The sequence below is a fragment of the Sarcophilus harrisii genome, chromosome 1 (genome assembly GCF_902635505.1).
Source record: "Sarcophilus harrisii chromosome 1, mSarHar1.11, whole genome shotgun sequence".
NCBI classification, from domain to species: Eukaryota; Metazoa; Chordata; class Mammalia; order Dasyuromorphia; family Dasyuridae; genus Sarcophilus; species Sarcophilus harrisii.
In genome coordinates, this window is record NC_045426.1 from 155,179,576 (window position 1) to 155,206,260 (window position 26,685).

Below are 26,685 nucleotides of genomic sequence, written 5' to 3' on the forward strand. Positions count from 1 at the left end.
GAGGGGCATGGTGACAGGGATAGAGGCCAACAGATTAAAACAAAACAAAACAAAAACAAAAAGAAAAACAAAAAACGGTCCAGGAGCCAGAGAGAGACGCCAGAGTTAAGCTCCATGTGGAGAGAGGCAGCAGAAGGAGCAATAGGGGCAGAAGACCAGACGCGTAAACTGCCAAAGCCCTAAACAGAAGAGGCGATCTCGGATCCAGAGGGGTGGAGGAATTGGGAGGAAGAGAGCTGGAGCAAAGGCTGAGGTGGGGCTGGGCGCAGGTTTTAAAGGTACACAGCCCAGTGTCCGGATCCTCTTGGTGTCCCTTCTTGCAGTGGAGATGATGGAGGCCAGCCAAGTCTGCTCGGGCTACTACAGCCTCAATCACACCTTCGTGGAGACCTTCCAGTGCCCCCGACATGGAGAGGGGGCCACTCTTATGTACTGCTGCGGTTTTGCCGACCTCAAGTACTGCTGCAGCGAGCCGGGCAGCTACTTCCCCTACAAGTACAGCTACATGTGGAGCCTCAGGTGAGGACGTGGGGACTGAGGGAGAGGGCAGAGAGGGGCTGGAAGTGGCTGGGATATCCGATTGTAGCACGATTTGCAGTACCCTTCGTTCAGGCATTCATCCCTCCGCTCCTTTTCCCTAGCTCCAAAGCTAGGAGACACAGCCACCTGTGGAAGCTAACAGAAAGAAGTAGACTGCTTTAATGTGCACACCAGAGAGCCTTGGAAATCTTAGTGTTGGGTCTCGGAGCAAAAGATCCTATCCTCAGTTTCACAATCAAGCCCTGTCATCATTCCCATCCCATCAGCATCCCTATTTCCATTTTCATTCTGTTCTTTGTTTGTACACTGATCTTCGCCCCCATCTTTATCCCTTCCCATCCCATTCCCATACCCATCTTCTTCCTTTTCCCCTTCCTTTCCCCTCCCCTTCCTCATGTTCTCCACTTTCTCAGTCCTTTCCCTATCTGCATCCTCCCGCTGCCTAGTAAGGCTTAGAGACTAGCTCCTTCTTAGCATCCCCTTATTGAGCTAGGGAAGAATTATTTTCTTTCTCTATTATCCCGAGACTTGGACAAAGTAGAGATCAGTTTTGGGGGTTATCCTGTAGATAAGGAGAAGGAAAGAGAGTATTTGCCCTGATAGAGAGTCATTGTGCCTTTTTAAAGTTGAGACTATTGACGGTACAACAATAGGCTCACTTCCCCACATTCAGAATGTGCATCTTTTGTAGAGGCTCCCATTTCCAGGTTTGCTTCTAATCACTGGAAAGTAGGGATAAAATGAATCAGGCCCAGCTGAGGGGAAGAGAAAACCCCTTGAATATGAACTTAACTCAAATTACTCTCTTCACCTGCAGGATTCAGAATAATATTTATTGTAGGGCAGAATCGATATATAAAATTGGAAAAGGTGGTGAAGTACTAATAAGTTATTTGTTGATTAATGCTACAAATTGATTTGCTGTTTTATTTCCCTTCTTTAAAAGAACCATTTTTTTCTATTTTCCTTCTTTTGCTCATTCTTTATGCCTTTTCTCCCTCCTTTTTTCCTTCTTTCCACCCTTCTGTCTTTCCCTTTTCTTCCTTCTTTCTTTCCCTCTCTCTTTTCTCCCTTCCTTCCATTCCTATCCTTCCTTCTTTTCTATCCTTTTTTTTCATCTGTTTTGATACCTTCCCTTAGATCAGTTCAACAGAGTGGACTATTGTTTTGTTTAATCCTTTAGACAGCTTCATTAACATAATAAAGTAGATAATATTATGCAGAAAGTATGTATGCTACTTCACCCTATTTTCCAATTTTGTTTTAGATCTTACATAACGCCTTACTTATTGTGGACAAATAATCTCACCTCAGGCAAAATTTTGCTTCTTTCCCTTTCCCATTGAAATAAGTACAACTGAAATATGTTCATCACTTTTATTTATAAATGCTTCTTTTTTCTTTAAAGAGCTTTTACCTTTAGTGATGTATGACAACTCATTTTATTGGGAAAATGGATTTGTGGGAAAGAAAAACATTCTTTGTATCCTCTTAGATTGTCTGTCTCAACCTGGGTGAGTCCTCAATCTCAACTACCTTACATGATTTAGAAGACAGCACCATTCAAATCCATAGTACATGGATAAATGTTATTTCTATCAATAATTAAACTATTTTTATATTTAATATTTTTGATCATTTCAAGAAAGGAGGATTCACTGATTAAGTTCAAATTTACAAGGTACTGCTGTTTTGGCAATAAGGCATACTGTATGATGATATAGACTTAAATAAAATGGATTTCTTCAGAACAGTTGTGATTTGCCTGATAGAGCAGGCAACATGCCACTTAGATGAGATCTGATGTGATAAGGACTCTGAGTAAAGATGGCAAAGTTTCATATAGAAAGTTTCTTGTCCCTACATTGAATGTAACAGACTTATTTTTATTTTGGCCACTGGAGTCTCCAAGAAGCTCCTAAGTGACACACAGAAATGATTCATTATGAAATGTGGAAGCAAATGGATAGCTTCCTAATATCTGTCTACCAGAATTTTTCTGTCACCTTTGGTTTCTTTAGGAAAATGCAAAATTGATCTGTCTATAAATTATAGTTAGTAAACCTAGAGTTTTCATGTCATTATGAAGTAAGAATTGGGAAAATTATTCCAGGAGTCATCTACATTTGGACTGTCCCTACAAGGTGGTGCAGTGAAAGAAGTGATGCATTCAGGGTCAAAAAACTTGGGTTTAATTCTTGGCGCTGCTGTCCTATATGATCCTAGAGAAAACATTCAATTGCTCTGTGTTTCATTTTTCCCCACCAGTGGAATAAGGGGTGGAAGATTCCTTTTGGATTTGATCTTGTCTTTCCTTTAGGCAAGTGAGGACATGAGGTAGGTTAGCTCACTGAAGTTCTGTAAATAATGGCTTCACCTCAGATTGTCCTTGCATGATTCCAGATAGAACCTCCTTCATAATAAGAGAAAGGGAGATGGGACATGGCACTGCTATATTATTTAGTCTTATCTCCTATCCTCTTGCCTTTGCATGGTGTGTTCCCAGTCCCTTAAATGTACTCTTTCTTTAAGATGCAGATCACACATCTTCTACCACATAAAGCCTTCCTTGCCCCTTCTAACATTAGTGTCCTCTCTGCCAAACTATCTTTTTATTTAACTACTTTACACACATTTTCATTTATTCACTTTATGTTTATGATGTATATATTTTTACATGTGCTTGCTATTTCTCCAGTAAGAGTGCAGGCTCACTGCAAGTAGGAATTGTTTCATTCTTTGTTATTATCGCCTGGCATAAAATAGTCACTTAATAACTACTTTTTGATCATAATTTTCACTGTCCCTAGCATCTAGAGATAAAACCTATTGCCCAGTGCTGAGCATGGGGTAGAAATTCAGTAAATGCCTGTTAAATTGAATACCTTAGGAAATCTATATGGTCATTCTTGGTAGCCCATCATTAATGTTTAGTTGTTTCAGTCATGTATGATTCTTTGTAAACCCATTTGGGGTTTTCTTGGTGGAAATACTGGAGTGGTTTGCTATTTCCTTTTTCTGCTCATTTTATAGATGAGGAAACTCAAGCAAACAGGGTAAACTATACCTGAGGACAGATTTGAACTCAGGTGTTTCTTTACTTTATTCACCATCTAGGTGCCCTGGTAGTTTATCAGAATCCCATAAAGATAGTGACTTCATACCTGTCATTGAACAGAATAATGACAGGGTAATGTTAGGAAGAAAAACTGTGGCATCAGGGGAAAAATTGGATATTTTTGAGATCTTTATGCTAGGCAAAGTACATAATCAAATATAGAAAGAAATAATTCTTCCTCCAGAATGCCCAATGTACTTTTTGAAGGTACTACATAAGTTTTTAAAAAATAAATACTTTTTCATGATCCAGTTCTCATTTTTAAGTAGCTTTCCTCAGTATTTAGTCTATTTGATCATGACTACGCATTCATTAGGTATCATTTTATTGTCTGTATATGCTGGATTGGGCACTATCCAAAGCAACTTGCCAACTAGGATCACAGATCTTTTTGACCCTTGGAGATAACATCTAATTGCAGAACTTCTGGGATCTGCCTAGAAGTGCTCCTAAATAAAAGAGTAGTATTAAATACTACTGTGACTTGAAGAACCAATCTTAGGAAAAAAATATTTATACTGAAAATGAAATGAGCCACTCCCTCAGATAGATCTAGAATTGATTGAAATCTAAGGTAAAGGATAATAGACTAAGGAATCTGAGCCAGGTGGCTTTCTGGAAAGCAACAAATACTCCTATGGTCTATTAGGATCCAGCAGCCTAAAACAGCCACAGTAAGAAAATTGTGGGGCATTTTTTTATTCATTTTTAGTGCAAAGTTGCTACTTTGGGATCATTCACCAGCCAATCATCAGGAATATGCTTAGTGATGGATCAAGTAATCAATCAGTCAATAAACATTTATTAAGTGCTTACCATATATCAGGCACAGACCTAGATGCTAGGGATTATAACAATAAGAGCTAATATCTAATATCTATATAGTACATACTATGTGCAATGCACTGTGCTAAGTACAGTTATATATGATTTGGTACTCACAACAAACCTAAAAGGTCAGTGCTATTATTATCTCCATCTTAGAGGTGAGGAAGCTGAGGCAAACTGGTTAAATAACTTGTCCAAGGTCACACAAGAGCTAGTCATCTGAGACCAGAGTTGAATTCAGATGGTCTTGATTCCAGGCTTACTGCTCTATTCATTTTACCACCTACCTGTCCCAAATGCAGTGAATGAAGCAATCCCTACTCAAGAGGAACTTAAAGAAGAAAGCCATCCTATGTATGTCCATTTTTCTCTTTAAAATCTTTTTTTCTTCCAATTCAATTTTCTTAAAAGATAAAAGAATTTTAAATACAAAAACCTAAGTTCATGACCATAGATCTAGATCTGAAAGGGACTTCAGGATCCATCTAGTCTAACTATTTGAATTTACAAATGAGGAATCCAGGGAAATAGTGACTTATCCAAAGTTAAGCAGCTGGAAAGAACCAGGGGTGAGATCTTAATTCAAGTCTTCCATATTCTAGAGCCAGTGCTTTTCCCAATGATTTACTCTTTCTCCCTACTGAAGCAGTTATTATTTTTCAAATAGCTGATGATTGAAATCTGCTACCATGGCATCTTTGCTAACTGTAGTATGTTGTTATAATTTAGTATGCAGTAAACTGGGCAGCTAGGTGGCACTATAGTGCATGGAGTGCCCAGCCTAAAGTCAGGAAGACTCATCTTCCTGAGTTCAAAACCAGCCTCAGACATCTATTAGTTGTCACCCATGGCCTGTCACTTAACTTTATTTGCCCCAGTTTCCTCATCTGTAAAATGAGCTGAAAAAAGAAATGGTAAACTACTCCAGTATCTTTGTCAAGAAAACCCTAAATGAGATCACAAAGATTCAAACATGACTGAATTGAAATGACTGAACAGCAACAACAAACTATAAACAGTAATAAACTACATATGTATGTATGTATATATGTGTGTGTACACTTTTAAAGTTCTAGACGAGTGATCTTTTGAGAGAAAATTCTTCTAGGCCTGATTCCAGGGGGCATATTATGTCTTTCTAAACCAGACATGAGAGATTAGGCTAAATAAATTCAATTCCCTCTTTCCTTTATTCAGGTCTTTTTTCTTTCTCTTCTTCCTTTATAATAATAGTATTTTCAGTGTCTGGTGTGATCAAAATTAGAAATTATCTTTGTAGAATAGGCAGTCTGCTTTTTAAGACCATAAGATTATAAATTTTGACTTGAAATGGATCTTAGAGACTATGATCAATTTAATCTCTTCACTTTAAATATATGTGTGCATATATATATATACACATATATATAAATATACATCATAGAGGTTAAATCAAAGCTTCTTAAACTGTGATTCACACAACTGAAAGTTTGAATCATGAAATTATGAGTTATTGTAAATGCTTGATTTGTATACCTGTTTTATATGCCTATATCCCTGAGGTTATATAAAAATTTCTCAGGTGAGAAGGGGAAGTAAATGGAAAAATTCACAAAGCTCTGGGCTAAATGACTTGCCTGAGATCACACATGTAGTGAGCAGAAAAATTGGACTTGTAACAAAAATCCTTTGATTCCAAATAATATCCCATTGCAGATATTGGACTTTTTCAGCAGTGCCATTTGGTACTGCTTGAGGACATTTTTCTCTGGGAGTCTTCCACGCCAATTAAATCATACCTCTTGGGGTAGGGTTGTAAGGGCAGGAAATCCTTCCCTAACTATACTTTTTCTGATTTCTTTTTAATTTAATTTTTTTTGTTTTCCTCTTTTGATTTTTGAAACAAATGATTGGCTGTGGGGAATATATTCCTGGGGACTAAAGTTTATGAAGTCCATTAGACCAGGCATTATAGAAATTTCAGGATTATGGAAATCAGTTAAGCACATGCAAATATAGTGTTAGGCAGTAGGGATACAAAGAACATAAGGAGAAACAGGTCCTGCTTTCTGGGAACTTGCATTCTCCTGTGTTTATCTCCTGGGGAGATGACCATGTTCCTAGATATGTTAATATAACATAATATTTTATATATACATATATATGTACATATATATGTATTGTAATGTGATATGGTATGATATCATATGATAAGATGACAATTAGCCCTCATTCAGACCAATTGTTTTCTCTCTGTTCCAATACAGTACATGTAATCAGTTTGTTTTCTCTCCTCTCTCAGCATAGGTGCTTTGATTGGACTGGGAATTGCTGCTCTTGTTTTACTTGCCTTTGTTATCAGCGTCTGTGTCCTTTGCTATTTATTCCTTTATTCAAAACCTCAGAGATTAGACACCGGACTCAAACTCCAGCACCTGGAGCCTTCTTCAGAAGGTAATCGTTACCCATTATTGTGACAATGTATTTATGCTGTCTCTGAATAAGAAAAGAAATGAACTGGTATCAAGCCAGACTGTTAACATGAAGATGCTAGCTTTTTAATTCCAAATCATTACCTATCCTTGTAAATCTACATTGAACGAAATTTTAATGCTGGAACAACTTTGAGAAATTGTCTTAAAGAACCAATGCTGAACTAAGGACAGTTCCTAGGAGAAGGAAAATTTTGTTCCAATGAAAGCACTTTGTGTCTGACACCAAACATACCTCTGTGAGAGAGCCTATCATTTCTGATAGTTTAAAATGACTTTTTCTGGGCCAAGTCAGAGACTCAAATAAACAGAGCAACCACAGGCATGAATATCTAATTTTCAGGCTTGTGGTCGTCATTTTACATGTTTGGTAAATCAATAGTAAGTGAATAAGCATTTTGTAAGTGTTTGCTGTGTGAAGGGCATGTAGACACTACCAAATACTGGGAGGATTAAAAAAAAAAAAACTCAACCATAAAAGGTGTGATCTTTACATGTGGTGGAGGTTGAAACTAATTAAACGTATAGTCAGATATATTTACCTGTGGGCAAATTTATGTGTGTTATGTGTGAGTATGTGTGTTATGTGACTAGATAATGGTTTTACATTCCCATAAGCCATTGGTGAAAAATCAATCTTAATTTTTTTACAGTTGCAAACTGTGTACATGCATACAACATGAGTGTTTACATTTTTATCCTTTAAGGAACAATATCCTTTCACTAAATTTCCTTTTCTTCCCTCAAAAAAGTATAAAGATCTAAGATCACAAAGAATATATTGTCTCCAAAATCACATGGGGGGTAGTTATAAGATTAAACCACAGCAAAATAACATTACAAAGTAAAAATTCTATAATGTTGAAATTTTAAAGCAATCGTATTTAATCCAAATCCTTCTGTTATTCTGTACCTGTGTGACTCAGGCTCCTAATCTTTAAAATAATACCAATTTGGTATAGTGTAAAGAGTAATGTCATTAGAATCAGAGGGGCAGCTATGTGTATAGTGGATAGAGTGTCAGCCTGGGTCCAGGAGCACCTGAGTTCAAATTTGGACTCAGGAACTTACTAGTTTTCTAGTTTTGCACTGTGTTCTGTTTGCCTCAGTTTTCTCATCTATGAAAAGAGCTGGAGAAGGAAATGGCAAACCATGTCAGTATCTTTCCCAGGAAAGTCCCAAAAGGTGTCAAGAAGAATTGGATACAAGTGAAAATTTCTAAACAATAAATTAGAATCAAAAGTCCTGGATTCAAATCTAGTCTCTAATATTTGCTACCTGTGTGATTGAGGACAATTAACTTAGGGTTTGTTTGTTTGTTTGTTTGTTTTTTGGTCCTCAATTTCCTCATCTGTAAAATAAGAGAATTGGACTTATAAATAAATCCTCTGAAGTCCTTTTAGCTTATAAGCTATTTACATAATACTATGAGATATTTTAAAGATGATACCTATGGTCTAAGATCCTCTTGCTCCAAAAGCAATGATGCTATTTTACAGATAAGAAAACCTAGGAAGGATTGGTGCCCTGTCCAAGGTAACATAATACATAGGGGCAAAGGCTAAAATTACAATCCATGTCTCCTGGCTCCCATTATATATGCTGTCTATTGTTCTGGGTATGAGTAAAATTTTGAGAGAGGAACATACAATAAAAATGAAACTCAAATAAAGATGGTGGGTACATATTTGCTTCTCATTTTTCTTAATTATGTTCTTTGCAGGAAAACCCTGCCAATAATAAGAGTGCAAACAATGAATCCCCAAAGTGGTTACATATATTTGAATTTATATTATTTGAAGTTATAATTATGTAAAATATGGTGGTTGGTTCCAGCCCAATGGAAATATGTAGTACAAATTCAAATAATGTGACTACTTCAGGGGATTCATTATTCACACTGGTTGGAATCCATCTGTGTATTGAATCTTGACAGAATATTAAAAGTAAAAGAAAGAATGCCATGGTAAAGTGGGAGCCTAAAGGAGCATGCTTCACATCCTGTTTCCTAAACCTACTGGCAAAGTCATTTAATATTTTAGTGCCTCCTTCTCCCATCCCCAACTTTTTAAGGCTATCAGAAAAAGAGCAGATGCTGTTCTGGACAAGCAAAATCAATCAATCAATAAGTACTTATAAATAAAACATCTACTTTGTGCCAAGCATTGTGCTAGGCAATGGTAAGATAAATGATACAAATGTAAAGAATAATACAATTCCTACTCACAAAGGGCAAAATTCTCCAGCTTTCTTTTTACAGACAAGGAAATTGAGGCAAATAGAAAGCACAGTTACACAACTAATAAGTTCCTGAGTCTAGATTTAAGCTCAGGTCCTTCTAGATGCAGGCTGGCACTCTACCCACTGGGTCACGTAGTTGCCCCTCTAATTCTACTGCCATTGCTCTTTCTACTATACTAGATTAGTTATTTTAAAAATGGGGAGTCTGTGGACTGGACATCGTACATAGAAATATTGCCTTTTAAGGAAAAGAAAATAAACTCTTTGAGGTAGTGGTAATGAGAGAGCAAATTCCAGGTATGGAAGAGAGCCAGTGCAAAGATATGGAGATAGAGAGGATTTCCTTATAGAAAAAAGCTCATTTTCCCACTCTTCCCCCAAATTCTTAACATAGCTATCTTTATAGTAGTATTATACATCAATAATTCACACAAACTACTTCCATAGCAAAGTGGCACCTATCCCATTGGCTACTCCAGGGTTCCAAGGCAGTAGAGGAAAATATGTATCTTTAATGGAGGCTTTAGGATTTCCAGTCTCCCCTGGAAATAGAAGAGACTGCCTATTTCATTCTATATTTCTTTGGCAGTTAACTAGATTATTACAGCAACAGCTGAACAAGGAGCTATGGTAGAATTAATGGGAGTTGTGCGAGTAGACTTGCTGACCTCAAAATGAGAACAAGATCTCCTTAAAATACTACTTTGAATTTAGGGCTTACATTTCTAGTCATATGAAAAAAGGTTCTAAATCACTATTTATTAGAGATAAAAATTAAGACAACTCTGTAGTATCACATCACACTTTTCAGATTGACTAAGATGACAGGAAAAGATAATAATAAATGTTGAAGAAGATGTGGGAAAACTGAAACACTAATACATTGTTGGTGAAGTTGTGAAATGATCCAACCATATTGGAAAACTTCTTGGAACTATGTCCAAAGGGCTATAAAACTATGCATATCCTTTGATCCAGCAGTCTTACTAGTGTCTATCCCAAAGTGTCTATCCTGTTATAAAAACAGGAAAAGGACCCAAATATGTAAGAAATACCTGGCATTTTTTATAGGCATCCTTTTTGTAGTGGCAAGGAATTGGAAATTGAATAGATGCCCATCATCTGGAGAAAAGTTGAATAAGAAATGGTATATGAAGGTAATGGAATATTATTGTTCTATAAGAAATGAAGAGCAGTCTGATTTCAGAAAAATCTGGGAAAATCTACATGAACTGAACCAGAACATTGTAGATGATAATAATGGATTATATAATAATTAACTATAATGGGCTTGGCTGTTTTCAACAATGTGGTCATTCAAGGCAATTTCAATAGACTTGGGATGGAAAATACCATCACATTAAGAATGGGGAGGAGAGGGGGAGAGAGAGAGAGAGACCGAGAGAAAGAGGAGGAGGGGACAAGGAGGGGCAGGAGGAGGAGGAAGGGGAGGGAGAGAATGTGAGTGCGCTATGGAGATAGAATGTGTATAGAAGTATAATAGTTTCATCATCATGGTTTTTGTTTGGTTTTTCTTTCTCATGTTTTTTTTTAACTTTTGAATTGATTTTTCTTGCACAACATGACAAATATGGAAATATGTTTAAAGGAATAGCACATATTTAAATTCTATCAGATTGCTTGCTCTCTTGGGGAAGGGGAGAAATAATGGAGGAAGGAAGAAAAAATTTGAACACAAAATTTTATAAAAACGAATGTACAAAACTATCATCACACGAATTTGTAAAAATGAAATATTATTGAGGGAAAAAAGGAATTTAATGATCATGAGATTAAACCATCTTGTTGTTAGATTGAATTTGGTTAGAGTCACCAAACTGGGTCAGGACAAGTGTATGGACCGAGTTGCTCTACATGACAAAATAAAGCAATAGGCCAAATAATCAGACAATAAACATAATTTTGTCTCAGTCACCTAGAATCTAGGGCATAGAATCTTAGAGTAAGAAGAGATTTCAGGGCATCTGATGTAAACTCCATTTGCTGCTCCTGGCCTGACCTCGCTGCTGACTAATTGGAACAGAACATTTTCCCCCATCTTTTTATTTTTTTATTTTTTTTTGGTTTTTATTTAATAGCCTTTTATTTACAGGATATATGCATGGGTAACTTTACAGCATTAACAATTGCCAAACCTCTTGTTCCAATTTTTTACCTCTTACCCCCCCACTCCCTCCCCTAGATGGCAGGATGACCAGTAGATGTTAAATATATTAAAATATAAATTAGATACACAATAAGTATACATGACCAAAACGTTATTTTGCTGTACAAAAAGAATTAGACTCTGAAATATTGTACAATTAGCTTGTGAAGGAAATCAAAAATGCAGGTGTGCATAAATATAGGGATTGGGAATTCAATGTAATGGTTTTTAGTCATCTCCCAGAGTTCTTTTTCTGGGCATAGCTGGTTCAGTTCATTACTGCTCCATTGGAAATGATTTGGTTGATCTCGTTGCTGAGGATGGCCTGGTCCATCAGAACTGGTCATCATATAGTATTGTTGTTGAAGTATATAATGATCTCCTGGTCCTGCTCATTTCACTCAGCATCAGTTTGTGTAAGTCTCTCCAGGCCTTTCTGAAATCCTCCTGTTGGTCATTTCTTACAGAACAGTAATATTCCATAATTTTCATATACCACAATTTATTCAGCCATTCTCCAACTGATGGACATCCATTCAGTTTCCAGTTTCTAGCCACTACAAAAAGGGCTGCCACAAACATTCGTGCACATACAGGTCCCTTTCCCTTCTTTATAATCTCTTTGGGATATAATCCCAGTAGTAACACTGCTGGATCAAAGGGTATGCACAGTTTGATAACTTTTTGAGCATAGTTCCAAACTACTCTCCAAAATGGTTGGATTCGTTCACAACTCCACCAACAATGCATCAATGTCCCAGTTTTCCCGCATCCCCTCCAACAATCATCATTATTTTTTCCTGTCATCTTAGCCAATCTGACAGGTGTGTAGTGGTATCTTAGAGTTGTCTTAATGCATTTCTCTGATTAATAATGACTTGGAGCATCTTTTCATATGACTAGAAATAGTTTCAATTTCTTCATCTGAGAATTGTCTGTTCATATCCTTTGACCATTTTTCAATTGGAGAATGGCTTGATTTTTTTATAAATTAGAGTTAATTCTCTATATATTTTGGAAATGAGGCCTTTATCAGAACCTTTGACTGTAAAAATATTTTCCCAGTTTATTGCTTCCTTTCTAATCTTGTCTGCATTAGTTTTGTTTGTACAAAAACTTTTCAGTTTGGTATAATTGAAATTTTCTATTTTGTGATCAGTAATGATCTCTAGTTCTTCTTTGGTCATAAAGACCTTCCCCTTCCACAGGTCTGAGAGGTAAACTATCCTGTGTTCCTCTAATTTATTAATAATTTCATTCTTTATGCCTAGGTCATGAACCCATTTTGACCGTATCTTGGTGTATGGTGTTAAGTATGGATCAATGCCTAGTTTCTGCCATATTAGTTTCCAATTTTCCCAGCAATTTTTATCAAACAGTAAGTTCTTATCCCAAAAGCTGGGATCTTTGGGTTTGTCAAAGACTAGGTTGCTATATTTGTTGACTGTTTTATCCCTTGAACCTAATCTGTTCCACTGATCAACTAATCTATTCCTTAGCCAATACCAAATAGTTTTGGTAGATCTGGTACAGCTAAGCCACCTTCATTTGATTTTTTTTTCATTAATTCCCTTGCAATTCTTGACCTTTTGTTTTTCCATATGAACTTTGTTGTTATTTTTTCTAGGTCATTCATTTTCCCCCGTCTTAAGAAGTCTGGTGGCCTGCTGCTCCCAAGGGATCACCATATTGATGCCAGACTTAGTGGAAACAGCTGAATGATTTTATTCCTAAAACTCAGAATTCTAGAACTCAAGAGATCCATTGTCCTCAGCCTCAACTATCCAGTAGCAGCAAATAAAGCACAGCTCTAAGCTGTGTGATGGCAAGCTTACCTGAAATTTTTTCTACAACATCTCTGACAGTCACCTATTTTTGCTTAAACACTGGCAAAACACTGTGCCCCAAACACTATGATAAGGTCTTTAGCCAGTAAGAGGGCTGCACGATCTCTCTATGGCATAATTCATCCAGCATAGCATACAAATTCAATTAGAATTATTGAGTGCTCTCTTGATATTTCCTCACTATCTTAATTTTTAATTCCCCCTTATTCATAGTTTATTTATTCTTCACAATATGAAAATCATCTATAGTCAGAATATTAGACTTAGAAAGGATTTCAAAAGTCATTTTATTTTTAAAATTATACTATGGTATGGAAATGCTTATTTTATTCCATAAATTAAAAATATTTTTGAAAGTCATTTAATTTTATAACATCTCTCAAAATGGCTGTCCTTCAATGACAAAGACTTTACTGCCACCCAAGAAAATCCATTTCACTTTTGAATCACATTTATTGTTAAAAAAAAAAAATTACTTCTTATGTTGAGCTAAAATTTGCCTCTACAATTTTCTCTCATCCATCCTGCTTTGGACCTCTGGGGATGAACAGAATAAGTCTAATCTTTCTTTCACATAATAGCCCTTCAAATATTTGAGGTTTCTTTTCAGACCAAATATCCCTTTTTGCTTCATCTAAGTCCCTGTAGAGCTTGGTTTCCATGCTTTCCACTATTCTGATCATTTTCCTCTTGACATATTTCAATTTGTCAGTGTTTTCCCTAAAACACCCGGAATTGAAGAAAGGAAACAAGTATTTATTAAGTTCCTAGCATGGATCAGACCCTATGTAATGGACATACAAATATAAGGAAAAAGAATCACAATTCCTGTTCTCAAGGAGCTTAGATTCAGGTGGGAAATGACAATACACAATAGGGACCTGAAAAACCAGGAGAAGGAATAGTGTCTATCTTATGTATTATCTTGATCCTGTTTTATTATGGGAACATGCAAGAAAATGGTTTTGATGTTCTGGAGCTAGAATAGAGTCAGGAGATGAATGAAATGTGCCCTTTTACAAAATTAAAGCCCCAGGAAGAACTCCACAAAGGGAGAGATGAACAAGGCTTTATAGAGTCTACTGAACATAATTCAGATGACATCTGACTAGGGAAGGGCACAGTAGAATCATTGCTTCTCATTCTGGACATTGTGCCTGTATTTTTTTTTTAATACCTTTTAAAATCATTAAGCCGCTCTTACTGAATTCCAGGAAGTCATTAGTTTTTTTAGCTATTATGACCCACTGTGTTTTATTTTGTACTTACAATGCACTAAAAACCATATCTCCTTTTCTGAAAAAACTGTTGCCTTTATAATACCACCATCCCCACCCTATATGTGTGCAAATGGATACATGACCCTAAGTATAAAAGTCCACATTTATTTGTATTAAATTTCTCCTTTAAAAAACAAATTATAGCTATCTTTTATTTTATATCACCTTCATTTATGAAGACATACCTTCCAATTCCCTACCCTGAAAGCTTTCCTTTAAAGCAAAGAATAAAAAGGAAATGAAAAAATGTTCTTTAAAATCAACCAACATTTTAACCAAAGCTGATAGTATTTGTTAAACTCTACATTCATACTTGGCAGCTAGGTGATGCAGTGTATAGAACACCAGGCATAGGGGTTGAGAGAATGGAATTGGAAAGACCTGAGCTCCCATTCACTTACCATAATGTTTGTATCTGATCATAAACACTAGCTACATAACTAACCATAGGAAGTCACTTAACCCTATGTGCCTCAATTCCCTCATCTGTAAAATGATCTGGAGAAGAAAATAGCAAAATACCCCAGTATCTTTGATTATAGCTAAGGGAAGAAAATACATTTCTTACTCCTCTCTGGAACTAAATTGGCTATTATAATTAGTATTCAATGTTGTCATTTTTTGTATGCAGTGGTATATTGAAGCCAGCTCATAAAATGATTATTAGATTTTCATTGTTAATATTTACACTCGAGAAATTGATAAATGCTACATAATCAGGATTGGACTTAGTAGTTTATGGATTAAATAGACTTATGAAAGTGATAAAGTGTTAGTAATGCATATTAAGCTGTCTTGTATTTTTTTCTCCTGGAATTCTATTTGTTAAAGATTAACAGCATACTTCTGATTATAAGATATACATTCCATCATTATAGTTCTATACCACTTACTAGGTATTTTACATTAGGCAGATCACTTGATTTCTCTGCATACTTAGTTTTCTCATCTATAAAACAAAAGGGTTGGATTAGATAATATCTATAGCTTCATCAAATTCTCAAAAACTATGGTCTCTTTTTTTTTCTTCATCAGAATCATGTGTGTTTATCATCAGTCTCCTAAGTGTCCCATCCTTTTGGGGCTATATTTCTTTTTATAACTTTATACCGTGTGATCCTAATTACTCTTTTGGTGAGCACTTTGAAATCTATTTTTCTTACACTGAGGACATGTTTCAGACCACATCCAGATTTCTCCTTGTCTAATGGTCTCATTATTTCTACTTCAGAAATAGAGTTCAGATTAGCAGTTCATTTATCACTTTCTCCACCTTTTGGAAAGTGAAATTATTAGTAAGACAAGGCAAGATTTGTGTCAGATGCTCTACTTTTGGCAAAGAAAGATCTACATCAGATGTTTGAATAGTTGAAATACCCTTTTACAACTAGAAAACTCCAAGCCAGCCTTGTAATTTGTTTTCTGGTGTCATTATCTGCAATCAACTATCTAAGTAATTGTCCCAAAGTTCTATTTCATTTTGGTTCTGAGGACCTAGCTACAGAATTGTGTGACTTGGTGTTTCATCTCTTGTTACTTTGTCATCACATTATTACTTATATTATTAGGCACCCATATTCCTATATAGATAACTATTACCTTCCTTTTTTTTTTTTTTTTTTGGTTTGTTTTGGAGGTATTTTAGGTTAAAGGACTGCAGAGCCAGTGCTCAATCTACTCTACCATTTAGCTTCTCTGTCTTTCCATTTTGAAAAACTATTTATAAATTCATAAGTAAATATTTATTTAATATATGCTACATATTACATTTTCTAGACAGCATGTATAATGCAAATTTGTACATGACACAATCTTTATCTTCAAAGCATAAACTATTACCTAGATTTTGACCCTATTGTTCAATGTTAGCTAAATGTAAGAGTGACATAAAGACAGAATTAGTGCATATATTGCCTCACCCATTGAAATATAAGTTGCCTGAGGGAAGGAACTTTTACTTTTTTTCCTTTTTACTTTGTATCCCTAGCACTAAGCATAGTTCATGGTACATATAGTAAATGCTTATTAAATATTTGTTTTTTTGTTGAATAGTGTCATTGGAATAAGTACATATTATTGGGGTAAGATGTTTCCTTGGGAAGTTTCAATTGAATCAATGACTGGAGACTGATATGTCTGTAGGCAAATATCAGTCAATAAGCATTCACTAAACACGTGGTTAGCAAGAAATAGAAACTTAAAGTTGTGTCTTTTGAGAGTACAAGGGCAACAGCACAATTTCAGATTCAAAATGCTTTGCAAATCAAAAGCATAGTCAAAACTTCTGAACTAATATATTAAGTAGATCAAGTAATCACTCCAAAAAAATAAACAAAAGTTTCAGCAGCTGATATTTTCTCCCACAAAACTATCTCTTCTAAAAAGAAAGGCAACCTCCCATACTTGATTATTATTTTTGAAATTCTTCTTTGTTATAAAAAATTTTAAAAAAACTTTAGGGAAAGTAGGGTTTATGCATAGGGAGAAACCAATTTAAGGACCTTGGATATTTCCTTCCTCAATCAATTTTAGAGGTAAGATTTTTCCTGCCTACTGAGATTTCTTTTGATGATGATTTTTATTTAGTTCATCATGTGTGTGTTTATGTATGTATGCACACACATGCATATATGTGTGTACATATACATACATACATCTATATTCATTCTTCTTGATATATATAATGTAAGACTTTTAATGATGGCTTTGTGAGTGAGTCTTTGTGTTATGATCTTAGGATTTAGAACTGCTTCGGGGAAGGTTCCTTCCCCCCTTCCCTTTCCCCGCTCCCCATCCCCTCAAAATGCTATTGCTGAGCAACTAATTGTTCTTTCAATCTTGTCTCTAAGTAATTTTCTTCCATTTTTACTTTGTTAGAAAGGCACAGGTTATAATAATTGTATATCATTGTGTTTAGAAACTACCACTGTAAAAAAAAATCACATAGTTTGTTAAAAGTGAGTAAGGTACTTATCAATAACTTTGTGAAGAAAAGGCACTGGATTTGAAGTCAGAGGATTTGGGCCCAAGTCCTACATTTTCTACTTGTATGAACTATTGACTTAAATTGCCTAATTTGTTAAATGGAAACTTGGACTTGCTGACCTCCAAGGCCCTTTTAAGATCTAATATCCTATATTTTATGAATTATATAAAGACATACAGTTCTTTAGTAGTCACTCAATAATTATTTGTTGAATGATTAATTCCATGACTGAATTATAGAAGAAGAGCATGTAAGAACACAATTATATTCATAAACATCTCTTCATTGTTTCATCAAGCTTTCAGTTGGTGCTGAATTTTAATGTCAGAGTGTATGAAAGAAAGAAAAGTTAGAGATAGAAATATTTAAAAATGATCTTACTAAAATAAACTTAGAATGAAATAACTGTTTGTATTAGAAAAGTTTTCAAATTCAAATTTAATTCCAGTAGACATTTATTAAGTGCCTGATATTAACATGGCACTGTGGTAGGCACTGGAGAAAATATGGAATTTAGAAAAGATGCTCTGTTTTCATTATGCCTACATTTTAAAAGAAAGACATACATAGATAAATATGATCCATAAGTGCAACAGAAAGGAACAAGCAAAGTCTGCTCTAGAGAGCAGTAATTTAACCCAATGCTAAAAAGTTAAGTTGTTAGAGCCTTTAATATTAAGCATAGAAACTTTGCCCAGTAGTCAAAAGGGTTTCACTAAAGATTTTCAAAGAGACATGATGTCACAAGATTGATTCATAATGCAAATCTCTGACAGTAGTATAAAGATTAGATTGTAGAAAGGATGGATATATACAGTTAAAGAAGCCCATTAGAAAGCTAATGCAATATAGTCCAGATGGTTGATAATGGTAGCAATAGGAATAGGAGGCACATGATTTAAGAGATTTTTCTGGAAATAAAATGAACTAAATTTGGAACTAAAGGAGATGGAAGATATAGATAACCTCAAAGTTACAAACTTAAAAGACCATGTAAATGGTTGTGTCATTGAAATTGTAAAATGAAAAGTTTTTATAGAAAAACTTCAGTTTGGTCTACATTGTTCCTGAGGTACATCTGGGACATCCATGAAGAGATTACTGAGGGAGTTGGAGAGGCAGGGTTGGAGCTTAGAAGAGAGTCAAAGCTGGAGATCGACTGGAGAGTTAGTTACATAGGCATAGCAGCTGAATATGTAGGAATGAATAAGACTATCAAAGGAGAAAATGCTTTGTTCTAGATGTAAGAAGAATGATATAACTACACAGAGTAGTAGGATTGTAATTTTAGTCTATGAGCTCCTTTTATGATAACAAATGGAATTCATTGCAGGTGGAGAGAAACAGGGAATTATATCAATAAGGCATGATATCCAAAGCATGCAGAAGGAAAAATGCATTGCACCAAGGATCTAGAGACTGGAAGAATCTCAAGAGATGGTATAATCATCCTGGCTGTGACTAAATGTAACTAACTCCTCTCAAATTCGGTCAGAAAGCCATTTCCCCTTTTTTGTCAAAATAGAGAAAAAGGTTCATGTTAAATATCAGTATAAAGTTAGAGAACAAACTAAGAAAACACAGCAAAATAAAAGTAAACTTGACTCAGACCATAGGTTGTTAACTGTTTTGGTCTCCTTTTACCTTATACCCTTTAGGTAGTTTCCTTTCTTTTGGATAGCTTTATCTATCAGTTCCTCAATGCACTCCCAATTGTATCATGTCCTACATGTACTTGATCCAGTTTAGCTGTTTTTCCTTTCTGTTTTCTCTTTAGTACCATTTTTGCCTACTCTTTAACAATTGCAGTGTGTGAGTTCAAGTATAGTGGTTTTACTCTCCTTGATAGAGAAAATAGTTTATTAAAATGTCTTTTACAAATTTTCTACTTTTCTTGTTTGTAGTTCTTCCATATTTCTCATTGAATGAGGTTTTTTTTTTTTGCTAAACTATATATTTTGTCATCATTTCTTTTTTATCTCTCATTTAATTTTTATTTTTTCTCAATTACATGTAAATAAAATTTTTAACATTTTGTTTATTTGAGTTACAAATTCTATTCTTCTCTCTTCCCCTCCCTTTTCTTTGTGAAGGATTGTCTTGGATCATTGTATTGCTGAGAATAGCTTTGATTATTCTTCTATAAACTGTTGTGCATATTCTTTGACCAATTATTAATTGGAAAGTAACTTTTTATTTAAGATATGAGGCCTTTGTCAGACATACTTATAAAAATAAGTTTTTTCTACTTGTCTTTTTTTTTCTAATCTTGGCAATTTTGTTTGTGGAAATAGTTTTGAACTTAATGTAAGTAAAATTATTGTCCATTTACAGTCTGTAATGCTATCTCCTGTTTGGCCATAAATTTTGTTCTTATCTAAAAATGTGATGTGTAAAATATTCCATACTCCCTTAACTTTTTTATAAAATTATCTTTTACATATAAATCAGATACCCATTTTGACCTTATCTTGGAATGAGTGTAAGATGATGAGCTATATCTAATCTCTACCAAACTACCTTCCAGTTTTCTTGGCAATTTTGCCAGTTAGTGATTTCTTGTCTCCAAATCTTCTATCTTAGGTTGTCAAACACTAGATTATTATGGTCATATACTACTCTGTGTTGTGTATCTGAGCTATTCCACTCATCCACACTCTATTTTTTAGCCAGTGTCAGATTGTTTTGATAATCACCTCTTTGTAATATAGTTTGAGATCTGATACTACTAAGTCACTTTCCTTCACATTTCTGTTGTCCTAATACTGATTTCCTTGATATTCTTGATCTTTTGTTCTTCCAGATAATTTTTGTTAAAATTTTTATAGCTCAATAAAATTGTTTTGGTAGTTTGGTATGGCACTGAATAAGTAAATTAATTTGGACAGAATTGTGGCTTTCTAAATATTGACTCAGCCTACTCATGAGCATTTACTAATCTCTCCAATTGTTTAGTTCTAACTTTGTGGAAAAGTGTTTTGCAACTGTGCTCAGGTAGTGTATTTGTCTTGGCAGCTAGATTCCCAAGTATTTTCTATTGTTGACAGTTATACTAAATGGAACTTCTCTTTTTAATATCATCTTATTAGACTTTATTAATAATATATAGAAATGTTGTTGATTTATGTGGGTTTATTTTGTATCCTGCAACTACTAAAGTTCTTAATTATTTCAAGTAATTTTTAACTGATTCTCTAAATATACCATTACATTACTTGCAAAGTGATAGTTTTCTTTCCCTGTTGACTATTCTAATTCCATCAATTTTTTATTCTTTTCTTATTACCATAATCCTATAACAATATTGAATAATAGTAGTGATAATGGAAAATTTTACTTTACTACTGATCTTATTGGGAAGGCTTCTAGTTTATATCCATTACAGATAATGCTTCCTAATGGTTTTACATACTATTTATTGTTTTAAGGAAAGTCTCATTTAATCCTATGCTTTGTACTGTTTTAATAGAAATGTGGTGAATTTTGTAAAAAAGACTTTTCCATATTTATTAAGATAACCGTGTAATTTTTGTTGTTTTTGTTATTGATAAAGTCATTATGTTGATACTTTTTCTAATATTGAACCAGCCCTGCTTTCCATGTATGATCTTTGTGATATATTGCTGTAATCTCCTTGTTAATACTTTATTTAAATTTTTTGCATCAATATTCATTAGAGAAATTAGTCTGTAGCTTTTTTTGTTTTTGCTCTTCCTGATTTAGGTATCAGCACCATATTTGTGTCATAAAAGGAATTTGGTAGGAGTCTTTTGCCTATTTTTTTCCCAAATAATTTATATGGTATTGGGATTAATTGTCTTTAAATGTTTGGTAGAATGTTTGTTAATCCACTGTCTTGAGAAGTTTGCTTACTCATGGATGATTTGTCCAATTTTTTTTTCCCAAAAAAGATTTTATAAATATTCTATTTCCTCTTGTTTAATCTGTACAATTTATATTTTTGTAAATATTGATCAACTTTACTTACATTGTCATATTTATTGCTGTATAATTGGGCAAAATACATCCTAATAGTTGCTTTAATTTCCTCCTTTTTTGGTGGTGAATCCACCCTTTTCATTTTTGATATGGGTACTTTTATTTTTCATTATTTAAAAAAATCTAATTAACCTATACTTTTCTATTTTATTGATTTTTCCCATAAAACCAGAAACTAGGACTATTTATTGATTCAATAATTTTTTTTAATTTCAATTTTATTCTTTTCTTTGATTTTTAGGATTTCTATTAGGGTGTTTAATTGGGGATTTTTTTCTAGTGTTTCTTTTTGAGCTCTTCCATGGTCTGAGACCAATTCCTAGTTCTCCTGAAGGCTTTGGATGTAAGAACTTTAACTTTGTTCTCTTTTTTTTGAGTGTGTATTTTGATCTTTTGTCACCAGAGCAACTTTCTATGGTGAGAATTTATTCCTGTTGTTTGTTCATTTCCCCAACTTGACTTTTAACTCTTTGTTAAAGTGAGATTCTGATTCTAAGATAGAGAGCACACTATTCCAAGCCTCTCTTAATCATATTAAAATTAAAAAAACACACACACACACACACACACACCCCTACAGTTTAAGACTCCTGTATAAGACAGCTAGGTGACTCAGTAAACAGAGTGCTGGAATTGAAATCAAGAAGACTCTCATGAATATAAATCCAGCTTCAGATATTTCTTATCTTTGTGATTCTGGACAAGTCACTTAACCCTGTTTGCCTCAGTTTCCTCACCTGTAAAATGAACTGGAAAAAGAAATGGCAAACCATTGCAGTATCTTTGCCAAGAAAACTCCAAAGAGGTCATGAAAAGTCAGACATCATTGAAAAGACTGAACAACAAATAGGATCATATATTCAGAACTAAAAGGGACAATAGAGTTCATTTAGTCTAACATCTTCATTCTTACAAATGAAGAGGCTGAAGTACCATGAAGATAAACAACTTGCAAAATATTATGTAAGTGGAAGAAGTAGTATTTGAACTCATTCTGATTTCAAATTTAGTACTCTTACTTTAAGACCCTGCCTTTGGTGCATGTCTCAGCAACTAAAATATTTAACATATAAATTCTAATTTAATACCAAGGTATATTCATCCCATTTTTCTAATAAGAATGAAAAATTTTCCAGTAGGCCCAAATTTCTTGATAGTCATTCCTCATTATGTATGATAATAAAATGAATGAAACTGACCATCTTTCACAGTTATCCAGGCTGAGTGGACAAAAAGCCATTTGTCAGGCAAATAGATATATTCTGCCTTGTCAAATAAAATTCTTTGGGATTTACTTTTCTCTATCTCTCCTCCATTCTCCAGTTCATTGCCTGAAAGGCAGCTTGATGGAGATGAGCCTCTCCAAACTGAGTTTGACTAGTCCTCAAATGACATATTCTGTTCCAAGGTCTGAATTCAATACCTTTCCAGTTTGGTAAAATTTGCTGCAGTATATAATTCTGCAATAGAAAATCCAGGATGACTCAATTCTATAATAATGAAGTATGACAGGATTTTAGGGGCAAAGAAGATGTTAAAGGCATAAGATGACAGTAATTTATTAGCACCATTGGAAAAGTTTAGAAGAAAAGTAGTGGATGGACTAGAATTCTTCCTTCTAGTGTAAAGCCTTGGAAACTTTTTCATATTAGTAAAGAGACAACTATCAAGCATGTTTGTTAAAATGAATAGTTTCAGACCCAACTTCTAATAAGTGAATATTTACATTATAAGTCCCCTAATCCTGCTTTGTTGCACAGTAGACAGAGCCCTCAGGAATGAGTTCAAATTTGGTCCCAGGAACTTAGCTGTAGGATCTGGACAAATCTCTTAACTTCTGTCTCATTTTCCACATCCACAAAAGGAGGATAATAAAATACTTAGCTCTAATAGTTGTGCAGATCAAGTGAAACATTAATTATGAAGTGATTAGCTTTATTAACTAATTATATTGCTCATATATAATTATAATAATTAATTGATAACTAATAATAATTAACATAGAAAACCACATATAGATGTTACCTATTATAATTATCATTATTCTGCTTACATTGGCATGAAGTTTCAGATTGTTTATATGTAATGATTGAAGGACACGTAGGAAAAAAAGAATACAAAATAGTGAGTCAAGGTATTGGTTCTGACATTAACTGTTCTACTAAGTCATTTCATCTTTCTATATCTCAGTTTTATCTATAAAATGAAGCAATTGGACCATAAGATGTTCATGATCAGTAAATTCTAAGAATTATGGAGTATAGTGCAACCAATGCATTTCTTTTGCTGGCCCTCATAAATCACACTCATCTTGACTATTATTCTGATCAAGATGAATAGACTGGTTACACTATATAACTTCCCCTCCAATTCATAATTCCAAGGCCAAATATATATATATATATATATAATATTATATATATATATATATATATTTGGCCTTGGAATTATGAATTGAGAGGTAGATCGACATAGTAGAAAGTGTACATTACTCAAAATAAAGTCTAGGTTTGTGCTAGCTGTGTAACTTTAAGTAAACCACTTAAAATCTCCCTAAGTCTGTTATTTCATCTGTAAAATGAGGATAATAGTACTTGTGCTGTTTACTGAACAGGTTTGTTTTGCGAATTAAAGTGCCATAGAAATATGATTTATTAATATTTTCTGATCTAGAATGTTTCTGTCACAGAATCATAGAAACAAAGTATGAAAGAAAATGAATTTTGTGTTGTTGTTGTATGTTGGGAAAGGAGAGAAAAAAGGAAGGAACAAGCATTTATTGGGTATTTATTATGTACCAAGGATTGTGCTAAGTGTTTTACAAACGTCTCATTTGATCTTCCTGGGAGGTAAATACTATTATTATCCCCCACTTCATAGTTAAGGAAACTGAGGCAGACAGTGGTTAAATGATTTGTTCAGAGTCATACAGCTATTGTGGAGCGGCAGTTGAATTCTAAAGCTTCCCAATTCCATGCCCAGCATTCTGTTCACTGTGCCACTCTTCATTTTCATCAGATTTTTTTTTATTTTACTCTCAGAATCAATTATATCACATTCACAGCATAGGAAATGATTTTTAGTATCATGCTTTTACTTTATAAAATGTTGTTCCTTCAGGAAAAATGATTCTACAATTCAAATTTAGCAAAAATTCAAAAACCTAACTTTATATAATAATTTCCTATGGTTATTTAATTGTATTTTATATATTTTACAGGTAACTCAAGTACAAAAGCCAAAGCTACTCATTCGAGTGCAGTTTCAAATTCAACAAATGAAACATCATGTGATGCAGATGAGATCATTCAAGAAAAGATGGATATGACAAATCAACATTGCTCATTTGCTAAAAATACTTCATTTTAGATATTTGGTGAGAGGATAAGAGGGAAAACAGTATATATTTTAGATGCAATTTCAGATGTGATTTTTCAGGAAGACAACAGTGACATAAAATTTCTCCCTCTCCCTCTCTGTCTCTTACACCCCCACTCCCTGCACCCCTCCACAAATCCTTCCATCATATTTCCCAAATAATTTAGTTGTTCCTTGAGTAACTAAAATTCTTATGACTCAAATGTCTTGCTCAAAGATGTGACTACTGTATAACAGGGAATTAGGTTAATGAAGTACTTTGGTAGAAATAGTTAAATTGCCACATATGAAGAAGGCATAAGGTTTTCACCATGTTATAAGTGTTTGAAAATTCAGTTGAATAATCTTGGAGCCTCTTTTAATAAGAAATGGCATTTTGTTTATAATTACACATGGGATGAGATAACAAACTTTTTCCTGGTTCCAGTCTCTTGAAGATTCTCAGAGCAAGCTCTATTTATTAAACTTTTTTCTTAATTTCCCATTATAATAAAGAAGGTCCATATACTAATGCTAGTTCATGTGCATTTCTGTTTCCTTGATTTGATTACAAAGGCCTCTGTGGTAACAGGAGTTTCATTTTATTCAGTGTAGAGAGGACTAGTTTTGGAGTCAGGGGAGCTGGATTCCCCATCTTTTGGGATATGATCTATGCGGCTTTGGCCAAGTCATTTATAACCCTTTTCCGCCTCAATTTCCTCACTTATAAAATTAAGAGTGTTAGGTTAATCAGCTTTTGATTAACATAAAGTCGTCTATTTTTCCTTAACCGTGTGATTTCAAAGATTTGTTTCTGAATTGTGATCTCAGTATGTTCAACTACAAACTTATAATGGATATAAATGGGGTAAAAGGATTCAATTTATAGCAAATTTTACTTGAGCATGTTTATTCTGTTAAGTGGGATAGACATTTATTGTGACCCTTTTGCCAAGACTCAGTTTACAAAAGAAAAGATTCATTACCCTGAAAGGCAAAACCCAGAGAGGTGGGCATCATTTATTAGACTTTGCCAAAATTTCTAGCAAAAAAAATCTGAGCAACTCATGAGTTAAAGTTATGTAAAATAAATGCATTGAATTACATGTCAAGTTCAAAGAAATAGTTCAAATTTGTTTGTTTAAAATTTCTTTTCAATTGCTTTTTAATACTGCATCAAAGTCTGAAAGTTGAAAAATTTCCACTAAAAGAATGACATTTTGTGTGAATGTATAGTGCTAAGAACTTGTTATTCATTTTTGTGAAGGGTGAAAATTTATGGCAGTTATGTTGTGGATTTATTGTGAATTGATTTTTAAGCTTTTAGATTAACAATACAAAAAATTGGTTATCTTAACAGTTACATTCATATATTACCTCTGATGAATGTTTGGGTTGAGGAAAAGGTTATTATGGTTTTATATAGTCAACATATTGTAACATAATTATGTACCATAATAATGTATTGTTATTATATAGATTATTGAAACAAAGCTTAAAGATCTAAAGATCTAGGATCTTGAACAATAAATGTCATTTTGAATGCTGATGTGGAAAAGATTCCATGTCAAATAGAGCAGAATTGTGTAATTCCAATTTTTCACATAGCCTTGATAAATACTCAATATTTTGTTGCTTTAATCTGCTTAAGTCATTATATGGTTTTTCATTTTTTTACTACTTTATTTAGTAATAAAAGTCTTAGAAAGAAGAAAAAAGATAAAAATGAGAAAACAAGTAAGCAAATAACATTTGATATGATATACATCCTATATGTTATTTGTTTAGAGCAATTTCTCTTAAATTGAAATCAAATTTGTTGTGATTGAAGAAAAATGCCTCTCTCTCTCT

General features: G+C 34.0%; 1 protein-coding gene across 1 annotated transcript; it reads left to right on the forward strand.

Annotated features, from left to right (window-relative positions):
• On the forward strand, window positions 1–26,685 carry SHISAL2B (shisa like 2B). Its single transcript, XM_012543989.2, has 3 exons — window positions 1–519; window positions 6,768–6,919; window positions 24,698–26,685. The coding sequence occupies exons 1-3, from the start codon at window positions 329–331 to the stop codon at window positions 24,844–24,846; spliced, it is 492 nt and encodes a 163-aa protein (XP_012399443.1). The 5' UTR covers window positions 1–328; the 3' UTR covers window positions 24,847–26,685.

Coding starts and splice junctions, on each gene's coding strand:
- SHISAL2B (XM_012543989.2), top strand. CDS start 329: ATGATGGAGGCCAGCCAAGTCTGCTCGGGCTACTACAGCCTCAATCAC. Junction 520..6,767: donor AGCTACATGTGGAGCCTCAG/GTGAGGACGTGG, acceptor CTCCTCTCTCAG/CATAGGTGCTTTGATTGGAC. Junction 6,920..24,697: donor CCTGGAGCCTTCTTCAGAAG/GTAATCGTTACC, acceptor TATATTTTACAG/GTAACTCAAGTACAAAAGCC.